We start from the raw sequence: 18,836 nt of genomic DNA on the forward strand, positions 1-18,836 counted from the left end.
AGAGGCCGGACGGCACTGCCGGGAGGTGGCGGTGACAACGACGGCTGTGGTGACGGGCACCGAGCTCTGGGGTGAGTGCCGAGGACGCCGGTCCCTGTGGAACCGGAAGTGCTGGACCAGTGAGGTGGGAGGGGAGGGTGACCTCTAGGGAAGGGGGACCGACGACGGGGAGGGGGTTAAGGCCCCATTTCTCCTCCGGGCCGAGTCTTTCAACCGCGGCGGGACCCGTTGGCCCCGGAAACGGACGACGAGTAGAGGCCGAGTATCCACGACCGCCAGGGTTCGGAATGGGTTGGAGTGGGCCACTCAGCTCCAGACCAAGGTCCTCGGCGACTGGCGCCCAGCCGCCGCCCCTTCCGCCCCCGGTCCTGCGCCCCCGGGTTCTGCGGTCCCTGCAGCCCGCTCCCTCAACCTCGGTGGGCCTGGCCGCCGTGGATTCCTTCTCGGTTTCAGCGGTCGTCAGCCCTGCCCCAACGGGTGATCTCCTTGCCTCTGCCCGGTGGTAGGGACCGGTGCTGTTTCCCTTTTACCGCTCTGCGGTTCGAGTCCCTCGCTCCACTCTGCCTATACTTATTTTGGCTCAAGCTTCATCCTGTTACCTGTTCTCTCCCACCCGTCCGCTTCCTCCTCCTACCGCCACCAGCCGAGTGCTCCATGCTTTTAGCACTTTGTACTTTTTATAAGTGGAGCTCGAATGCGTTTGCCAGTATTTTACCTGTATAAATTTCTTTTTGGGGCAGGGAGGTGGAAAGTGTTTTGCCCACTTGGCCAAATGAAACACTGAAATAAAGAAGAAAGTTGCTAAAAGTTAATGCAGGCAGTTGTAGGATCACAAATGTGTTATACTCTAGACTATTTTTCTGCCTTGGATTCTTCACTTCCTGGTTAATGCCATCTTGACCAAGTTGATCTCACATTTGCCTATCATCTTTTTATTTCAGTATCCCTCTGTCCTGGATTCAGTATCTGCAGAATGCTCATTATCACCCATTCTATGAACTTAAATAATGTTTACTAAATTCTATTGCCATGTATTCTGCTACCTCGGTATATAATGATAACACCCACGTTAAACTTCTTGGCTCTTTCTCCCATACCTTGACATGTGGATTATTCCATTACTGTGTATTTAGATTTACTCTACTGTACTATTACACCACTTCCTTCAACAAAAAACAGTTGTGTTTTCCTTGGTACTGCTGGTGTCCACCTATTTAAGAAGATAGCTGTATTAAACCTTATTAATGTCTTCAAAAACACATATCCTGTATTGTTTGTTTTACATATACATATTTCCATTTCATGGTTTACTCTTTGCCTCACTATGGCATACATATTCTTTATTTTTATTTATTTTATTTTTATTTTTGAGAAAGAGTCTGGCTCTGTTGCCCAGACTGCAGCAATCTTGGTTCACTGCAACCTCTGCCTCCCGGGTTCAAGCGAGTCTCATGCCTCACCTCCTGAGTAGCTGGAATTATAGGCGAGTGCCACTGCGTCCTGCTCATTTGTTTGTATTTTTAGTAGAGACAGGGTTTTGCCTTGTTGGCCAGGCTGGTCTCAAACTCCTGACCTCAAATGATCCGCCTGCCTCGACCTCCCAAAGTTGGGGGATTACAGGCATGAACCACCACGCCTGGCTGGCATACATATTCTTGTATACTTTTGTGACACTAGTATAGATTCAGACTGTTGACTCTGATGAACCACACTTGTCCTTGTGGTTTCATCCTACTATATGTGGCATATCCTTCTGGTTAGAAATTCTTAGGTCTTATGTTGTCCCTCTGTTGTGTAGCCCCCAAGCATCTCAGATGCTGATCTCTTGTGTATTCTCAGTATTATACTCCCAAAATTGCATAGCCTTTCATGATTCTGCATTACTATGGCATATTAGTCCATGTGACATTTTTTTCTGTGGAAAATAGGATCTGAAATAATATATGGTATCTAAATGATATCTACTCTAGATAAAATTAAGTAGCATAATTTTCCATCTTCTATAGTCTTTGGGATTTTGAGGGAAAAGTTTGGTTTAATAGTACATCTTGGCTAGGAGCGGTGGCTCACACCCATAATCACAGCACTTTGGGAGGGCAAGGTGGGAAGATCACCAGGAAGTCAGGAGTTAGAGACTAGTCTGGTCAACATGGTGAAACCCCATCTCTACTAAAAATACAAAATTAGCTGGATGTGGTGGTGCACTCCTGTAATCTCAGCTGCTCGGGAGGCTGAGGCAGGAGAATTGCTTGAATCTGGGAGGTGTAGGTTGCAGTGAGCTGAGATCACACCATGCACTTTAGCCTGGGTGACAGAAGGAAACAATTTCCACACACAAAAAAGTACATATTGTCTACAAACCAAGAATTTGCTTTTTTTTTTTTTTTGAGACGGAGTTTTGCTCTTGTTGCCCATGCTGGAGTGCAGTGGCGCGATCTCAGCTCACCGCAACCTCCGCCTCCTGGGTTCAAGCAATTCTCCTTTCTCAGCCTCCCGAGTAGCTGGGACTACAGGCACGCGCCACCATGCCCAGCTAATTTTTGCATTTTTAGTAGAGACGGGGTTTCACCTTGTTGACCAGGATGGTCTCGATCTCTTGAGCTCGTGATTCACCCACCTCGGCCTCCCAAAGTGCTGGGATTATAGGTGTGAGCCACCTTGCCCGGCCTAAGAATTTGCTTTTGTTAACAAAGTTACTGAGGCCTAAATTCCAAATGTTAGGCTTTGATTCCTGTAGGAAACGGACACTTAAATAATCATTAAATCAAAGACTAGAGAGGATTTATGGTTTCAAAGACTGTAACAATTTCTTAGACTCTCTGGGCGATCACTTTATTCTAATACTGCTGTTTGGCGTTCTGAAACCCTAATTTTATTTATTTAGTTTTTGATTTTTCCTTTTTAGAGACAGAGTCTCACTTTGTTTCCCAGGCTGGAGTTCAATGATGTGATCTCAGCTCACCACAATCTCCCCGTCCCGGGTTCAAGTGATTCTTCTGACTTGGTCTCCTGAGTAGCTGGGCCTACAGGTGCGCACCATCATACCTGGCTAATTTTTGTATTTTTAGTAGAGACAGGGTTTCACTATGTTGACTAGGCCATTCTCAAACTCCTGACCTTGTGATCCTCCTGTCTCAGCCTCCCAAAGTGCTGGGATTACAGGCATGAGCCAACATGCCCGGTCTGAAACCCTAATTTTAAGAAGAGAAATGAATCATAATGGAAGGCATCTTTGCCTTCCATGCCACAGGTAAGAGAGAAAGTGGTAAATTTTAGGGCTTGTTTGTATTTTGTTATCTGAATTTTCTGATTTTTTTTCCCTCCCTCCTCTGCCATTCTGATTTTTTTTGAGACGGAGTCTTGCTCCTGTCGCCTAGGCTGGAGTGCAGTGGTGCAGTCTTGACTCACTGCAACCTCTACCTCCTGGGTTCAAGCGATTCTCCTGCCTCAGCCTCCCGAGTAGCAGAGACTACAGGTGCCCGCCACCATACCTGGCTAATTTTTGTATTTATAGTAGAGGAGGGAATAAAACTACTTTCTTTTAAAATTCTAACTTAAGTAGAATTTTTGGCTTGCAGATTCCAAGTTATCTTTGGGCAGGTAGTGGATGAAAAGGTAGAAAGGGTTCGGGTCAGCTGGGTGTGGTGGCTCACACCCGTAATCCCAGTACTTTGGGAGACTGAGGTGGGTGGATCACAAGGTCAGAAGATTGAGACCATCCTGGCTAACACAGTGAAACCCTGTCTCTACTAAGAATGCAGAAAATTGTCCTGGTGTGGTGACATCTTAAAAAAGAAAAAGGGTTTGTGTCACCAAAGGGTCATGTGAACTCTTGGGTTCTGAACCTCAAGTGATTCAGTAGAATGTCCTCGGGCTTTCTGTAGCCTTCAATTTTAAAGAGTGGGATAAGGGACTGTGTCACCAGATAATGTGAGTAAAGTGCTTTGAGATCACCAGATGAAAAGCATCCTATAAAACCTGAAGGTGTTGGTGTTAGTTTGCTGCTGTCATCAACAGAAATAATTGTTACTCTTAGTCATATTGGAGCAGGTGGGGCTCAGTTACCTTAGGCCAATATAGGAATAATAAACTGTTGAATTGGGAAGAAAGGACCAACCCCGTGCTAGACTCAGTTTCTCATAGAAGGCATCATGCGTTTCTGTGCAAGAACATTTCTTACCCAGTGTTCTAATGGGTGATTCCAGAAGACCAAAAATTCAGCTTCTGCCTCTTGTAACTAAAAAGCATAGAGGATCAAGAGAGAGAAACACACAGAGAAAGAAAATGAGACTTGCTGTCCTAATTTTGAGGTTAATTTTTTTCTTTTTTCATTGTAGCAATAAACATTCTCTTTGTCCAAAGAGTAATCTTTGTTCTAGGATTGCCCTTCACTGCTGTGCCCTTGTTTGTGATTTTGATATTCTTGGTATTTGTTACTAACATCTGTGTCAGGTGAGATGGGCCCCTTACAAGAGCTAGTCCTTTGATAACCTTAAGCTGGGTAAAGCCATGTTCTCCTTCCAAGCTGAACAGGGTGAAGGATTTTGAATCAGTTTTCCTCCCAATTCAGTCCTTTCCTGTCCACATACATGTAAGTGAAAGGGAAAACAGTCTTTCTTTCAGATAGTACTTTTTAACAGCAGCCTGTAGAATTTTAGCCTTGGTGTCTAAGAAGTACCCTGAAATAATTCTCTGATAAAGATACTTGTTTTTCTCCAGGTGAGGCACCATAACCCGGTTGAACTCTGCATCTGGAAAGCCGAAGATTGAAGAAAGATAAGAGACATTGACTAGTCTGGAAACAGGGACATCTTTGGAAACTTTGCGTCATCCACAGTAAAGTTTTAAAGTGTCATCAAGTGGAATTGATTTCTTCATCTTATTCTGCTTTATTGGGAAGAACATGGCTTCAAGGATTTTAAGTTTTCCTTTAGTTTTACATGAACTCTGTAGGAAACAGAACCCTTGAAGGGCTTGGGAATAACAAGAAGAGATTGAAGACAGACAAGCTTGCCCTCTTTTCTCTGTTTTCCTGCCCCTTCAAAGAAAAGGATTTACAACTCAAACTTACAACAGCTGTTGTCCAGCTTTAACCATCAAGAGAGAAATAAATTAAACCACCATTGCCAGACTACATTCCCTGGTGAAGTCAGGGTGTGGGAGTGGTGGCATTGAGAAGACTGCCGAACAGAGACAAAGACTGCAGTAAACACAGCTTCTCTTTAAAGTTGGAAGGGGCCTTAGTTTCCTTCTGGGATTAAATTAGAAACACAAGGCACACCTCTTTTAGGTGTAGCTCACATTTTGTGGAAGTGTAGTTGTGGAGATACTATAGTATCTCCTCAGAAGAATTTTTTTTGCCCAAAGTTTGCTGCCATACCCTGATAGTCTCCCCTTCTTTTGAAGACCTGCCTCCATCCATGAGCTGTATCTTGATCTGTATGACTGTCCATGTTTTCCGCCTGCAATCATTTGCATGCGTACAGCCTCCTGTTGGTCTCCAGTTTTTAAACTGTACAAGTTGTGTTTCTTAATCTCCCCTTCTGCCTTGTTCTGGGGAGGTGGTTATTCATCGTTTGGAGTCACCTTTCCCCCTCCCATGTGCTTTTCTTCATTTGAGATCTTTTGACCTTTGGCTTTGTTTTGGGAGGGGGAAGGGTGATAAGTTTTCTGTTTTCCTGGTTTCCTTCTGTACTTCTCTCTGTTGCTTCCCTCCTCCCATTTTCTTGTCTGTTCTGCCGCTGTGTGGGCCTAGGCTATGCGGCAGGGCAGATTTCCCATCAGAGCTGCAACATGCCCGCAGAGTCTGGAAAGAGATTCAAACCCAGCAAGTATGTCCCGGTCTCTGCAGCCGCCATCTTCCTAGTGGGAGCTACGACACTCTTCTTTGCCTTTACGTGAGTTTTCTCCTAGCTGGGGTGTTTGGATGGGTGGATACTCCATGGGAACTGAGGAGGTATGCTTTCTCTTGAGTTTTGCAAAGCCAAGTGACTGAGGGCTCGGTGTCTGGTATAGGTAAATCCAAATTCCAGAGATATTTAAGAAAAGTGAGAAAAAACCTATCCTTTCAGCCTTGTTGTGAATTTTACTTCACTGAATCTTCTACCTTCCCTTTCCTCTTTTATTTTGGAATCATAGGTGTCTTCATATTTTTCTACCCAGCTCCATTATTAGATGATCCTAAACTAGGAAGGAAGTGGGAGGAAACCACCAGAGAGGCTTGAAGCAGTTTAAGCAGTCAGTTCTATGAGAGAAAGAGAACTAGAGTAGACTAAAGGCATTTTTACTTTTATTTATTTATATTATTTTTTGAGATGGAGTCTCCCTGTCACTCAGGCTGGAATGCAATGGCACAGTCCCGGCTCACTGCAACCTCTGCCTCCCAAGTTCAAGCGATTCTCTTGCCTCGGCCTCCCAAGTAGCTGGGATTACAAGCGCCCACCACCATGCCTGGCTAAATTTTGTATTTTCAGTAGAGACGGGGTTTCACCATATTGGCTAGGTAGGTCTCAAACTCCTGACCTCAAGTGATTCCCCTGCCTCAGCCTTCCAAAGTGCTGGGATTACAGGCATAAGCCTCCGTGCCCACCAACTAAAGGCTTTTTAAATGCTAATGTCTTTTTCCCAGGATGTGTGAAGCTTAGGTTTGAGATTGTACAAAGTGAGAGTACTGGAAAATTTCTGATTTATAAGATACACCAATGAGACAGTTTGGGCTTATTGTTACCCAGATGGTTTTCTTTGTACTCTTAAGAGCAGAAGCCTGGAGAAATGAAGGCCACTGAGAAAGGAAAGGGTAAGTTGTATTTGGGAAGAGAGTCCAGAAAGGTCCTTTTATGATAGTTTCTGCTGAGGGAATGACAGTAATTCTCCCATTACTTGGTTCCGTTGAGAAAAGCAGTTGGTCTGAAAAAATTTCCCACTTAGAATCTAGGATAATCATTATTCTCACTTTGATCTTCAGACTTTGTTCATTTACTTGTTATTGAAGGAGACTGAGTGATTTACCCTTCCCTTTTTCCTCAGTTTTTTTTTTAAGCTCTTGACCATCTGAAAAGCATCCTTGCTGTTACCTGTTTATAAATTAACATGTACCAGGCTTCTGAGTCATTGATTTAGCACTCTAGTTGCAGCTCTTGGAATCATCAGAGCATGCTGGATCTTCTGGGAAGTTACTTTGTCATGGTTCAGGCTGAAACCTAATTGTGAAGTGCTATTCAGAACAACATGAGGTTGCTGGAAAGAGGAAGAAAGTGAATTGAAGTGGTTGAGAATAAAAGCACTTGGGCTCATTGAAGTAGAGATCGTTGGGGTTGAGGCAGTTACACACAGAAGTTAAATCTGAGGTAGGAGGGAAGGAAAAAACCCCATATTGAGGTTTAGAAGCCAAAAAAAATTCTGAAAAATGTGGGTCACATTGTCTAAAGAGTCAGCAAAGTAATACTGATGTATTTCTCTCTAGTTTTTAAACAAGGAGGTAAAGAATCAGTATCTCAGTCATGAACACCGTCTTACTTCTCACCTCCTTCTCTGAAGTGGAGAAGTCAGATTTTTTGGTTCCCAGCTCTGAGTCTGAGCATACCTGCTGGAGTCCCTCAAGGGTCTAGAGACAGTCCTGCTCTTCTCTGATTTAATCTTTTCTTCATAGTCTTTTTCTCTTGCTTAAACTCAACATGTTTGTTTTGCCCTTTATGCATTTACTACCAGAAAGGGGTGAGTTTTTGCTGTCAGAACTTGTTTTGGTTTTTGCTAATATGGCTGGTGAGTAGATTCAAAATTTTAACCAAGGGACATTTATGTCTTAGTATCCTTGTAGCAGTTTTGGTTCTGGGTCAAGAGGGGTATGTACAAGACCAGTTTGACACCCTTAGTTCTGCTCAATTAGGAAGGGTCTGTTTTCCTTTAAGAGGCAAAGCCTTTGGAGCAGGAAACGGGGGGCTAAGTGATTTCTGTCTTTCAGGCTACCTGTTCTTGAGATAGGAGAAGCAGAATCCTTGTTTTTAATTTGCTAATCTGGAACCATTGAAGTGTTTGGCTGGTTATACCAGTTTGCCTACAAAGAGTTGTCCTGACATAGGCATTTTCTCAACTGATAGTTGAAGCTGTTTAACCTACTTTGTCATTCCCTGGTGCAGGGAAAGTAGGATCCCTCCTTATTCCATGGTCTCTTAGTCCTAGGAGAAACAATTTTGGCAGACAATATTGACCCTATTTGGAATTATTGCCTCTCATCCAAAGTTAGAAGAGCTCTGAATCATAGCTGGAGTTCCTCCCCCCGGTATTAGTTTCCACAGGATCAATTTCTGGGCTCCCTCTTTTCCTCAGTGTCTCCCCTGTTCACCTTGTGGGGGCATAAACACCTTGTTTATCTTACTCTAGCACCTAACTCTGGTAATTCTGAAATTCTCATCTCCTCTTCTCCATTTGACTAGGGTATTTCCTCTGTAAGCATATAGCTGGGCTGAGGCACCAGTGTTCTTAAAAACTGCCCTCTCATGTATTCTGCCTCTTTTGAGGTTCAGTACCTTGGAGAATCCCCTGTTTAAAACATATACACCCTAAAAAAGAGTTTATGGTTTCAAATGGAGAGGCAAGAGGAAAGCTCTCTGAACTAGCACCTATGTGGGGCTGTAAATCTATAACTCCTCTGTCATCCTCCTATTCTGTTCACTAGACTACAACTAGGTACATTACTAGAAGCCCCAGGTGAGAATTACTTTGGGATCTAGAGGACTGTGAGTAGGAGGGAGAGTCCCTTTCAGGTAACAGACATAATTAGTGAAGGCATGTAGGCTTCAACTAATTAGGAACGATTTACGTTCCATGTTTCTTTGTTAAGTAGGGAAAGCTATGAGCAGAAATTACCAGTTGGGTTTGCATCAAAGAAATAGTGATGTTCTGCCCCAGAGAATCTTCAACAGAACAATTGAGGCCTTCCTCCCAGAACCCTAATCCCTCTCATTCCCTGAATTTGTTCAGCACCGAAACTAAGCAGAAATTATGGGGATCCTATCTTAATTCTTTTTCCTTTTCACTATTTGGGAGGGAGACTGCCTGTTGCTGTAATCCTCCACCTTCCAGTTAGGTACTAGACTTCATTTAGGATAACTGCCTGGATGCTTATCTATCTTAATCTCATTTTTTGACTGACAGAGGGGCAGTGCTAGGTAAGTGGGATAAGCACTGTTTTGGGGAGGTCAGGAGATTGATTTTGCTGAAGTCTCTTAACCTTTGTGGACCTAAGTTCTTCCTCGCTATAATTAGAAAGTTGACCCAGAGCAGTTTGCTTAAGCAACATGACCCTTTTTCAAATGAAATCTTACATACAAAAAAACATAAAAAGTAGGGCTGCTCTGGTTCAAATGAGGCTGGCATTTAGAGGCCCAGCCCCTTGGTATCGCCTCTTTACCTGTTAGGGTCCCCTGAGACCTAGTGCTCCTGGTAACACCATTTGGAATCACTTTGAATTGTATCTTGCTTAAAGTCTCATCAAACTGTGAATTAGTCTAGTTCAGGTCTTATTTTGTCCAGTTTCTAAAGCTGTGGGAAGGGGGCAGGGGCAAGATCTCTGCTTCACGTGACTTTTTTTTTTTTTTTGAGATGGAGTCTTACTCTGTTGCCCAGGCTGGAGTGCAGTGGCATGATCTCGGCTCACTGCAACCTCAGCCTCCCAAGTTCAAGTGATTCTCCTGCCCCAGCCTCCCAAGTAGCTGGAATTACAGGTGCCTGCCACTACACCCAGCTAGTTTTTTTGTTTTAAGTAGAGACAAGGTTTCACCATAATGACCAGGCTGGTCTCAAACTCCTGACATCAGGTGATCCGCCCACCTCAGCTTCCCAAAGTTCTGGGATTACAAGCGCGAGCCACTGCACCCAGCCACTTCACATAGTCTTCTAAGGGAAGAATGAAAGTCAGAGTTGCCAGGAAATCCTTGATGGTCTTTTCATTTCAGGCTCCCATCCATAATATAGCTTGCTGCTTTTTAGTTTCTGCCTCTATCCTCTCCCAGCGCTTTTATCCACAGGAAGTTGGGCAAACTCCATGGACTTCTCTATGGTCTTTTTCCCCCCATAACTGCAAAGGTACTAGCACCTGATTTGTGTGGGAACAGCCTGGTGATTTAGCACATTAATGTAGCAGTGGTTGTTCCTTTTCCTTCCCACATTGTTTTCTTATCCAGGAATAAGACCTGTTTTCTTACCCAGGTCCTACATCTAACATTCAGCTGGTTGAAAGTCTGGGTTACGGAGATACCACAAATCAGGTGTTTTCAGAGAAACTGGGTTACCTACCTGTAAAGAGAGAAATTGTTTTCTCATGGAGTCTTGAGGAAAGCATTTCTAAATGAGAATCCCCAGGGGCAGGAAGTGGAACATTCATTTCAGCCTCCTCTCATCAACAAGGAACACTAGTCATATGCTCACACAATATGCTAAGCATGGGTGGAATGCATAGATCTGTTCTTTAGGAGCTTAGTGTTTCTGTTGTAAATGTGTCCTTGAATCCCTAGTATTTCAGATAGGGGAAGGTAGAGCTGGAATAATTGATGAGATGATGATGGTGATAGTTAATAATGTTTCCTTTTGTCTTCTGTCCAGTGAATGCTAAGTATCAATTCAGCTAGTTTAAAAAGAATTCTAAGGCTGGGCACTGTGGCTTACGCCTATAATCCCAGCACTTTGGGAGGCTGAGGCAGGCGGATCACCTGAGGTAGGGAGTTTCAGACCAGCCTGACCAACATGGAGAAACCCCGTCTCTACTAAAAAATACAAAATTAGCTGGGTGTGGTGGTGCATGTCTGTAATTCCAGCTACTCAGGAGGCTGAGGCAGGCAATCGCTTGAACCCAGGAGGTGGAGGTTAAGGTGAGCTGAGATCGCGCCGTTGCACTCCAGCCTGGGCAACAAGAGCAAAACTCTGTCTCAAAAAAGAATTCTAGAGGCTAGGAGCAGTGGCTCACGCCTGTAATCCCAGTACTTTGGGAGGGTAAGGTGGGAGTATCGCTGAGCACAGGAGTTCAAGACCAGCCTGGCCAACATAGTGAGACGTGTCTCTACAAAAAATAAACAGAATTAGCTGGTCATGGTGGTGTGCACCTGTAGTCCCAGCTACTTAGGAGGCTGAGGCAGGAGGGTTACTTGAGTCTGGGAGGCGATTTCAGTGAGGCAAGGTCACACCATTGGACTCCAGTATGAGTAACAGAGGGAGATCCTATGTCAAAAAAAGAAAAATTCTAAGGTATTTTGAATGAGGATCTTTCTCCTTCATTCTCATATTTGTATTACGTAGCTGAAGTAACAAGGTTGGAGAGTTTCATGTGGATTACCTAAGGCCTTGCATAGCAAAGTATTTATTGAGGCAGGATTAAAATCCAAAGATTCTTTTTTTTTTGAGATGGAGTCTTGCTCTGTTGCCAAGGCTGAAGTGCAGTGGTGTGATCTTAGCTCACTGCAACTCCCACGTCCTGGGTTCATGTGATTCTCCTGCCTCAACCTCCCCAGTAGCTGATATTACAGGTGTGTGCCACTACACCCAGCTAATTTTTTTAGTAGAGATGGGGTTTCACGATGTTAGCCAGGATGATCTCGACGTCCTGACCTTGTGATCCACCCTCCTCAGCCTCCTGAAGTGCTGGAATTACAGGTGTGAGCCACCATGCCCAGCCTAATCCAAGGATCCTTTACGCCTACTTTGTGCTTCTTTCTGAGAACTTAACCATTTTTTGTAATAGGAAGAGTTAGGGAGTACTAGGAAACAGGGTTTCAGGAGTGTTGATATTGGAATCCATTCTCCCAATTTTATTTTATTTTTTATCTTATTTCTTTTTTTTTTTTTAAGATGGGGTTTCTCCATGATGGCCAGGCTGGTCTTGAACTCCTGACCTCAGGTGATCCACCCACTTCGGGCTCCCAAAGTGCTAGGATTACAGGTGTGAGCCACCACGCCCGGCTCATTTTTTTTTTTTTTTTTTTTTTTTCTGAGACGAAGTTTCATTCTTACCACCCAGGCTAGAGTGAGGTGGCTCAATCTAGGCTCACTGCAACCTCTGCCCCCTGGGTTCAAATTATTCTCCTGCCTCAGCCTCCCACGTAGCTGGATTACAGACTTCCACCACCTCGCTCTGCTAATTTTTGTATTTTTAGTAGCGATGGGGTTTTTCCATGTTGGCCAGGCTGGTCTTGAACTCCTGACCTCGGTCGATACACTCACCTTGGCCTCCCATAGTGCTAGGATTATAGGCTTGAGCCACTGCGCCTGGCCCCATTCTCCCAATTTTGTTTGGTCTTGAAAACAGGAGTGCTCAATGGGTGGGCAGAAGAACCTGTTCTACCTGGGATGGGTTAGGTCTGGTAGTCCCGTCAGTGAGTCAGCCAGCCATCTGGGCTGTGGCCACTCCGTAAGCTTCTGGAGCTTTATGATTATTGCCATAGTCTGAGGACGAGCCCTGACAACTCCTGTTCTAAGCTCTGGCCTCATCTGCAGTCAAAGGCAACAGATTCAGACAGGCCACTTGGGGTGGTCACCTAGGAATCTGGCAAAGCACCATAGCAACGGAAAGCCTCTCCTTAAATCAAGCAGAATTTGGGATATGGCAAGAACAGGCTCTGTTCACACATGCCTCTCCTTTCTGGGGTGTTCCCTTACAGTGCTAAGATTGGAAGCAATGGTTCTCTGAATCTAGGAGCAAATATTGCCCATAAAGTTGAGTTATTTGCATCATTTCTAGATTGTGGCACTGTGGGGGCAGACTTTATTTTGGCAACAAATACTGGAATTCCATTCCAGGATTACCCACCTTATCTGGAACAGGTTGATATCCAGAAGGTTATAGGGGTAAAGTTCATTATCCAGGGGTAGGTTGGCAGGATCCCCAAGAAACTGAGTTGAGTTGTGTTGCTTGAAAATGAAACTGACTGGGCATGGTGGCTCATGCCTGTAATCTCAGCATTTTGGGAGGCCAAGGTGGGCAAGTCGCTTTGAGCTCAGGAGTTGAGACCAGCCTGGGCAACATGGTGAAGCCCCATCTCTACAAAAAATTAGTTGCGCATGGTGGTGTGCGTTTGTAGTCCCAGCTACTCAGGAGGGTGGGGTGGGAGGATCACTTGAGCTCAGGAGTTCGAGGTTGCAGTGAGCTGTGATCTCACTACTGCACTCCAGCCTGGGCAAGAGAGCGAGACCCTGTCTCAAAAAACAAAACTGAAGAAAGAGTAGAGTCAGAAAGATTGACATGGGCCTGCAAGAGGTTTCATATCTTGTTCTTATTCTCATTATAATGTTTCCCTCAGGGATGGAAACTAAGGAATATTTCTTTCAGAAGCTCAAGAGGCCACAGTGGCCAATTGTAGGAATGAGACTTTTAAATCATGGATACCTCAGTGTTCTAAAGATTTAATTTCTTTTTCCCTTCTAATTATCTTCCCAGGCTGTAGGAGTCAAGTTGAGTCACCCTTTCTCTTCTTCCCCAGGCGGAAATTGAAGTGACAGCTTAGCACTAGGGAGCGGCTCTGACCTGGATGACTGGTTTTCGGTTTCTCTTCCTCCCTCTTAAGGAATATAGGAGGTCAGGTTTTGGGGTGAGGCGGTGCAGGAACTCTCCTTTTTGCTTATATTCCTCTCCAAACTCTGCCAAGGTATGGGGACATCTTTTCTGAACCAAAGAACTCAGAGGAAGAAGTTTCCATGGGGGCTTTCTTTGAGGATAGTACAGAACTGTGACTAAAGGTCTGTTTTGTCCCTAAAATTGATGCCCTCACTCCAACGTCATTATTTTATCTTCCAATTATGTACTGACCTATCAAAAGAAGCAAACAGCTAATTGATATTTACTATCTAAAAAGTTTGGCATATAATATTAAAAGCTTTTTTAAATGAATGGCTGAATGGAATTTGAATAAATACATGGTATTGGTAAAGATCTGTGAGATGCTGGCCGGGCAAGATGGCTCATGCCTGTAATCCTAGCACGTTGAGAGGCTGAGGCCAGTGGATCGCCTGAGGTCACGAGTTTGAGACCAGCCTGGCCAACATGGTGAAACCCTGTCTCTACCAAAAATACCAAAAATTGAAACCCCATCTCTACCAAATAAGAGAAACCCCAAAATACCAAAAAAGAGAAACCCTGTCTCTATCAAAAATTAGCTGGGCACTGTTGCACATGCCTGTAATCCCCACTGTTTGGGAGGCTGAGGCAGGAGAATCATATGAGGTGGAGGTTGCAGTTAGTGGAGATCACGCCATTTGACTCTAGCCTGGGCATCAAGAGTGAAACTGTCTCAAAAAAAATTATGAGATGCTTTGTGACTGTTTTGTCTCTTATCTTTGGTTTACTTATATCTAGTTAAGGAGCTCAGTTTCTCCAGACTGCTCTGAGTTATTTTCAGGGCTGTGCTTTTTGTTTTGGTGGGTGCAGGTATCTTTTCTTCAGAGAATCCAGGACTGCTGTGGATTAATTTTTCAGAATCATATGCTGTCTTGTTCTACTGTCCTCTTCTTCCTTTCCTCCAGTGAGTTCTTCCTTTCCTTTGACTGGTCCAGATAAAGGGGACAAGGACAGATGCTGTCCTCATTCTGGAGATTAAGTTTTCAGCCACAAAGTAGATTAGAGTATTTAGTCACTGTCTTGGTAGTGGGAAGTTCTCCCTGAGCTGCGATGAGAGAGTGTGTTTGATACTACTGACAAAGCAAGCAGCACATCGTGTTCTTCCAAAACTTCCAGCTCCCAGGAAATCAGCAGAGAAAGGAAGAGCTCTTGAAGCATTCCTACATAGATTCATATCCTGAAAGAAACTGAGTTTAATCCTGGACTAGATAATTGTTTTTTGTTCAAGAGATGTTACCTTAAAGCATGTTTCTTGAGTTGAATGCTGTGGAATACTGGGTATGTTTGGCTAGTTTCTTTTTCCTACAAAATCGAGGACTTCTTTGATCTGATATTCTCTTTCCTCCCCCATTCCTGCTTCTTTTTTAAACATCAAAGGGTTTAGTTCTGTGTCTTGATATCCATTCTCATCTGTGTGTTTGTAAAGAATTTCCAACTTGAGAACTGGCTTCTAGTTGTATAAACTCTCAGGTGTATCCAATGCAATGAGGAAACTTTAGGCACTTGAGTGGTTCAAAGTCAGCTGGCAAAGGGGAGGTGGGGCGAGAGAGGTAGGTGGTATCCCATGCTTTGGGCCAATGCGCAGGTCAGTGGGACATGGCTGGGATTCAGAAACCTCAGGCTGCTCCAGAGAAGGGAATGTAGCTGGTATCAGTTACATGGTACCTAGTTCTCATGTCTGGTTAGAACACAGACCTTAGTGCAAGGGGTTAAAATGGGAGAGATTCTGAGTCTTGTACTTTTATCTAAAGTGAGCAGTTCCCATAGGAAACTAGACATGTGGTGGAAAAGATAAAGCTAATTATTAAGGATGGCACAAGTAAACCACACAAGATATATCTGTAGGCAGGGGGGCTAAGTCTTCATAGATTTTTGTATGTATGGTTTATGTCCAAAATGTTAGAGGCAACCCCTCATTTTGTTTATTGTCTATTCAGGTGTCCAGGACTAAGCCTGTATGTGTCACCTGCAGTGCCCATCTACAATGCAATTATGTTTCTCTTTGTGTTGGCCAACTTTAGCATGGCCACCTTCATGGACCCAGGGATTTTCCCTCGAGGTAAGATCTGCTTCTCTCTTAGAAGCACCTTACACTGTCTTTGAAGAATAATGATTTGGGCATACGCAGTTGATCTTGGGCCTTAAAGAGTCCTGGGATTTTGGGATACTTCTATCATTTTCTGATGATGAAAATCAGGTCAGGGTCTTCAGGAATATATGTCATAACTTCTAGTCTTATGATTCACTTTGGGTCAAATCTTTGAGTTTTGGTTATTCATACAGCAGAAATTTATTTAAAGCATATGGGTTGGATGCTATTTCTAGGTACAGTAATACCCACAGTGAATTAAGACAGTTATAACAGTGTGATGCAGACTGTAATGGAGGCATGAGCAAGCAAGGTTCTGTGAGAATACAAAAAATTGAAAACAAATATGAGAACATATTTTGCCCAAATAAATTGGGGGAAGTGCTATAATAAATAGGTGGGAAGGACTTTACCAAGTAAAGTATAGGAGGGAAGGGCATTTTTAGGCAGAGGAAGCAGCACATGCAGAAGCTTGTAGCCATGAAATGGCAAACCTAGTGGGGCTACAGGATGTTATGCATGGTGTGACCAGAGGGATGGGAGGTAAACCCAGAGCCAAATTGTGAAGGACTTTGTATGCTAAGTTAAATAGATCAAACTTTTTCCTTTGGATAGGAAGAGGTCTTTAATTGGAGGACTCAACATCAGAATTCCTTTTAGAAAAATAATTCTTTTTTTTTTTTTTTGAGACGGAGTTTCGCTCTTGTTACCCAGGCTGGAGTGCAATGGCGCAATCTCGGCTCACCGCAACCTCCGCCTCCTGGGTTCAGGCAATTCTCCTGCCTCAGCCTCTTGAGTAGCTGGGATTACAGGCACGCGCCACCATGCCCAGCTAATTTTTTGTATTTTTAGTTGAGACGGGGTTTCACCATGTTGACCAGGATGGTCTTGATCTCTTGACCTCGTGATCCACCCGCTCGGCCTCCCAAAGTGCTGGGATTACAGGCTTGAGCCACCGCGCCCGACCCAGAAAAATAATTCTTATAAGAATTACAGCTACCTTTTGGGAGGCTGTGACAATAAAACAAACCAGATGAGAACTTGAATTCAAGGCTGGATTTACAGATTTTTTTAATAGTAGACTCAACAATTTTTTTTTTTTTTTTTGAGATGGAATCTTACTTTGTCACCAGGCTGGAGTGCAGTGGTACAATCTCAGTTCACTGCAACCTCTGACTCCCTGGTTCAAGTGATTATCCTGCCTCAGCCTCCCGAGTAGCTGGGAATACAGGCATGCACCACCATCCCCAGCTGAGTTTTATATTTTTAGTAGAGATGGGGTTTCATGATGTTGGCCAAGATGGTCTCGATCTCTTGACCTCGTGATCCATCTGCCTTGGTCTCCCAAAGTGCTGGAATTACAGGTGTGAGCCACTGCATTCAGCCGAGTCAACAATTTTTCATGATTTTATTTGGCGAGAGAGAGATTGGAGGAATTGTCTAGAGTAATTTCAAGGTTCATAACTGGGAGATAAGTTAGATACTGATTTTTATAAGCCAAAATATGAGATACAAGAATGTCAAACAGGTCTGGAGGGAAGACAGAGAATAAATACTCTTTAACACGTTAAACCCGATATACTCGAATTAGTCAGGTAGAATCACACTGTGGGCAATTGAATAGTCAGTATTGAATATCTTGCTTTAATAACCTTCATCCATGTGATATTTGAAGCAACAGGAGTAAGATTGTCCAGAGAAAATACTGTGAGATTATGAAAGAACCGAGGTTAGACCTGATCAGCACTGACATTTTTATAACGATCAGAGGAGAAAGAGCCATAAAAGAGAGATTGAGTAAGGTTAGTAGGAAGAGAAATGGGACAAAGTGGGAACTAAGGAAAGTTCATCAAGTAGCTGATGGTTAGAAATTAGAGAGCTCCGATAGTATGGAAACTCAAATTTCCCATTTTTTTTGGTAACTAAGAAATAATTGATTTTTTTTTTCTTTTAAGTCTCTCTCTGTTGCCTAAGCTGGAATGCAGTGGCGCAATCACGGCTCACTGCAGCCTTGACCCCCTGGGCTCAGGTGATCCTCCCACCTTTGCCTCTGGAATTGCTGTGACTACAGGTGCAAGCCACCAAACCAGGCTGATTTTTCGATACATATTTTTGGTAGAGATGGGGTTTCGCCATGTTGCGCAGGCTGGTCTCAAACTCCCAGCCTCAAACATCCATTCGAATCAGCCTCCCAAATGCTAGGATTACAGGCATGAGCAACCATGCCCGGCATGAAATAAATTATTATAACAAACATAGTTTTATGTGTATATGAGGAAGAGATACTGCTAAATAACTAAACTGTAAGGGTTTGGAAGGCAGGGAATGAGAAATGAGGAAACAGGCAATGAGTATCAAAATTACTCTTTTAAGAAGGAAGCCATGGGCCGGGTGCGGTGGCTCAGGCCTATAATCCCAGCACTTTGGGAGGCCGAGGCGGGTGGATCATGAGGTCAAGAGATCGAGACCATCCTGGTCAACAAGGTGAAACCCCGTCTCTACTGAAAATACAAAAATTAGCTGGGCATGGTGGTGCACGCCTGTAGTCCCAGCTACTCGGGAGGCTGAGGCAGGAGAATTGTTTGAACCCAGAAGGTGGAGGTTGTGGTGAGCCGAGATCGTGCCATTGCACTCCAGTCTGGGCACAACAGCGAAACTCCGTCTCAAAAAAATAAAATAAATTAAGAAAAAAAAAAAAAAGAAGTAAGCCATGAAGGCAGAAGTTGGAGTAGTATCTTATGGGAGAAGGAGAGAGTTTTTTAGAATTTAGCTTGTTGGTAGCATGAAGAGATGGAACCAGAGGGGAGAGAAGCTGAGGTTGAAGAAAGGTGATAATTGAAATTGGACTTTTAGAGGAAGGAGATGCTTTCCAGTGCCTATCTGAAGGTTATGCTTGTAGAAGTAGTAGGCTCTTTCTGGAATAGGAGGGGAGAGAACCATCATGAGTAGAATAAAAGGTGGAAAGAAGGTAAGTTGATGAAGTTTGTTACTGATGACATGTAGTTTTCCTCTCAGATGTGAAGTTATTTTGCAAGAGTCAGGCAGGTAGTTTCGGGCTAGCAACTCTGGTGAGATGAAGTTTTTCTGAAATTCACTGTAGGCCAGGTGCAGTGGCTCACGCCCGTAATCCCAGCACTTTGGGAGGGT

At 43.9% G+C, this 18,836-nt stretch overlaps 1 protein-coding gene across 4 annotated transcripts in view; it reads left to right on the forward strand.

The window, feature by feature from the left end:
* The window catches only part of ZDHHC5 (zDHHC palmitoyltransferase 5), a 32,477-nt gene continuing 13,641 nt past the window's right edge, over window positions 1-18,836 (forward strand). Inside the window, exons 1-4 of one of the 4 annotated variants that reach the window (XM_054240902.2) lie at window positions 1-71; window positions 2,906-3,029; window positions 4,720-5,897; window positions 15,538-15,659. In XM_054240902.2, the coding sequence (XP_054096877.2) occupies window positions 5,794-5,897; window positions 15,538-15,659 (226 nt within the window). In that variant the 5' untranslated portion in view covers window positions 1-71; window positions 2,906-3,029; window positions 4,720-5,793. Of the gene's footprint in view, window positions 72-2,905; window positions 3,030-4,719; window positions 5,898-14,636; window positions 14,879-15,537; window positions 15,660-18,836 lie in introns of those variants that run through there. The other 3 variants (XM_002755292.5, XM_078341099.1, XM_035262732.3) reach the window with 3 other exon arrangements.

The sequence above is a fragment of the Callithrix jacchus genome, chromosome 10, assembly GCF_049354715.1.
Source record: "Callithrix jacchus isolate 240 chromosome 10, calJac240_pri, whole genome shotgun sequence".
In the NCBI taxonomy this organism is placed as follows: Eukaryota; Metazoa; Chordata; class Mammalia; order Primates; family Cebidae; genus Callithrix; species Callithrix jacchus.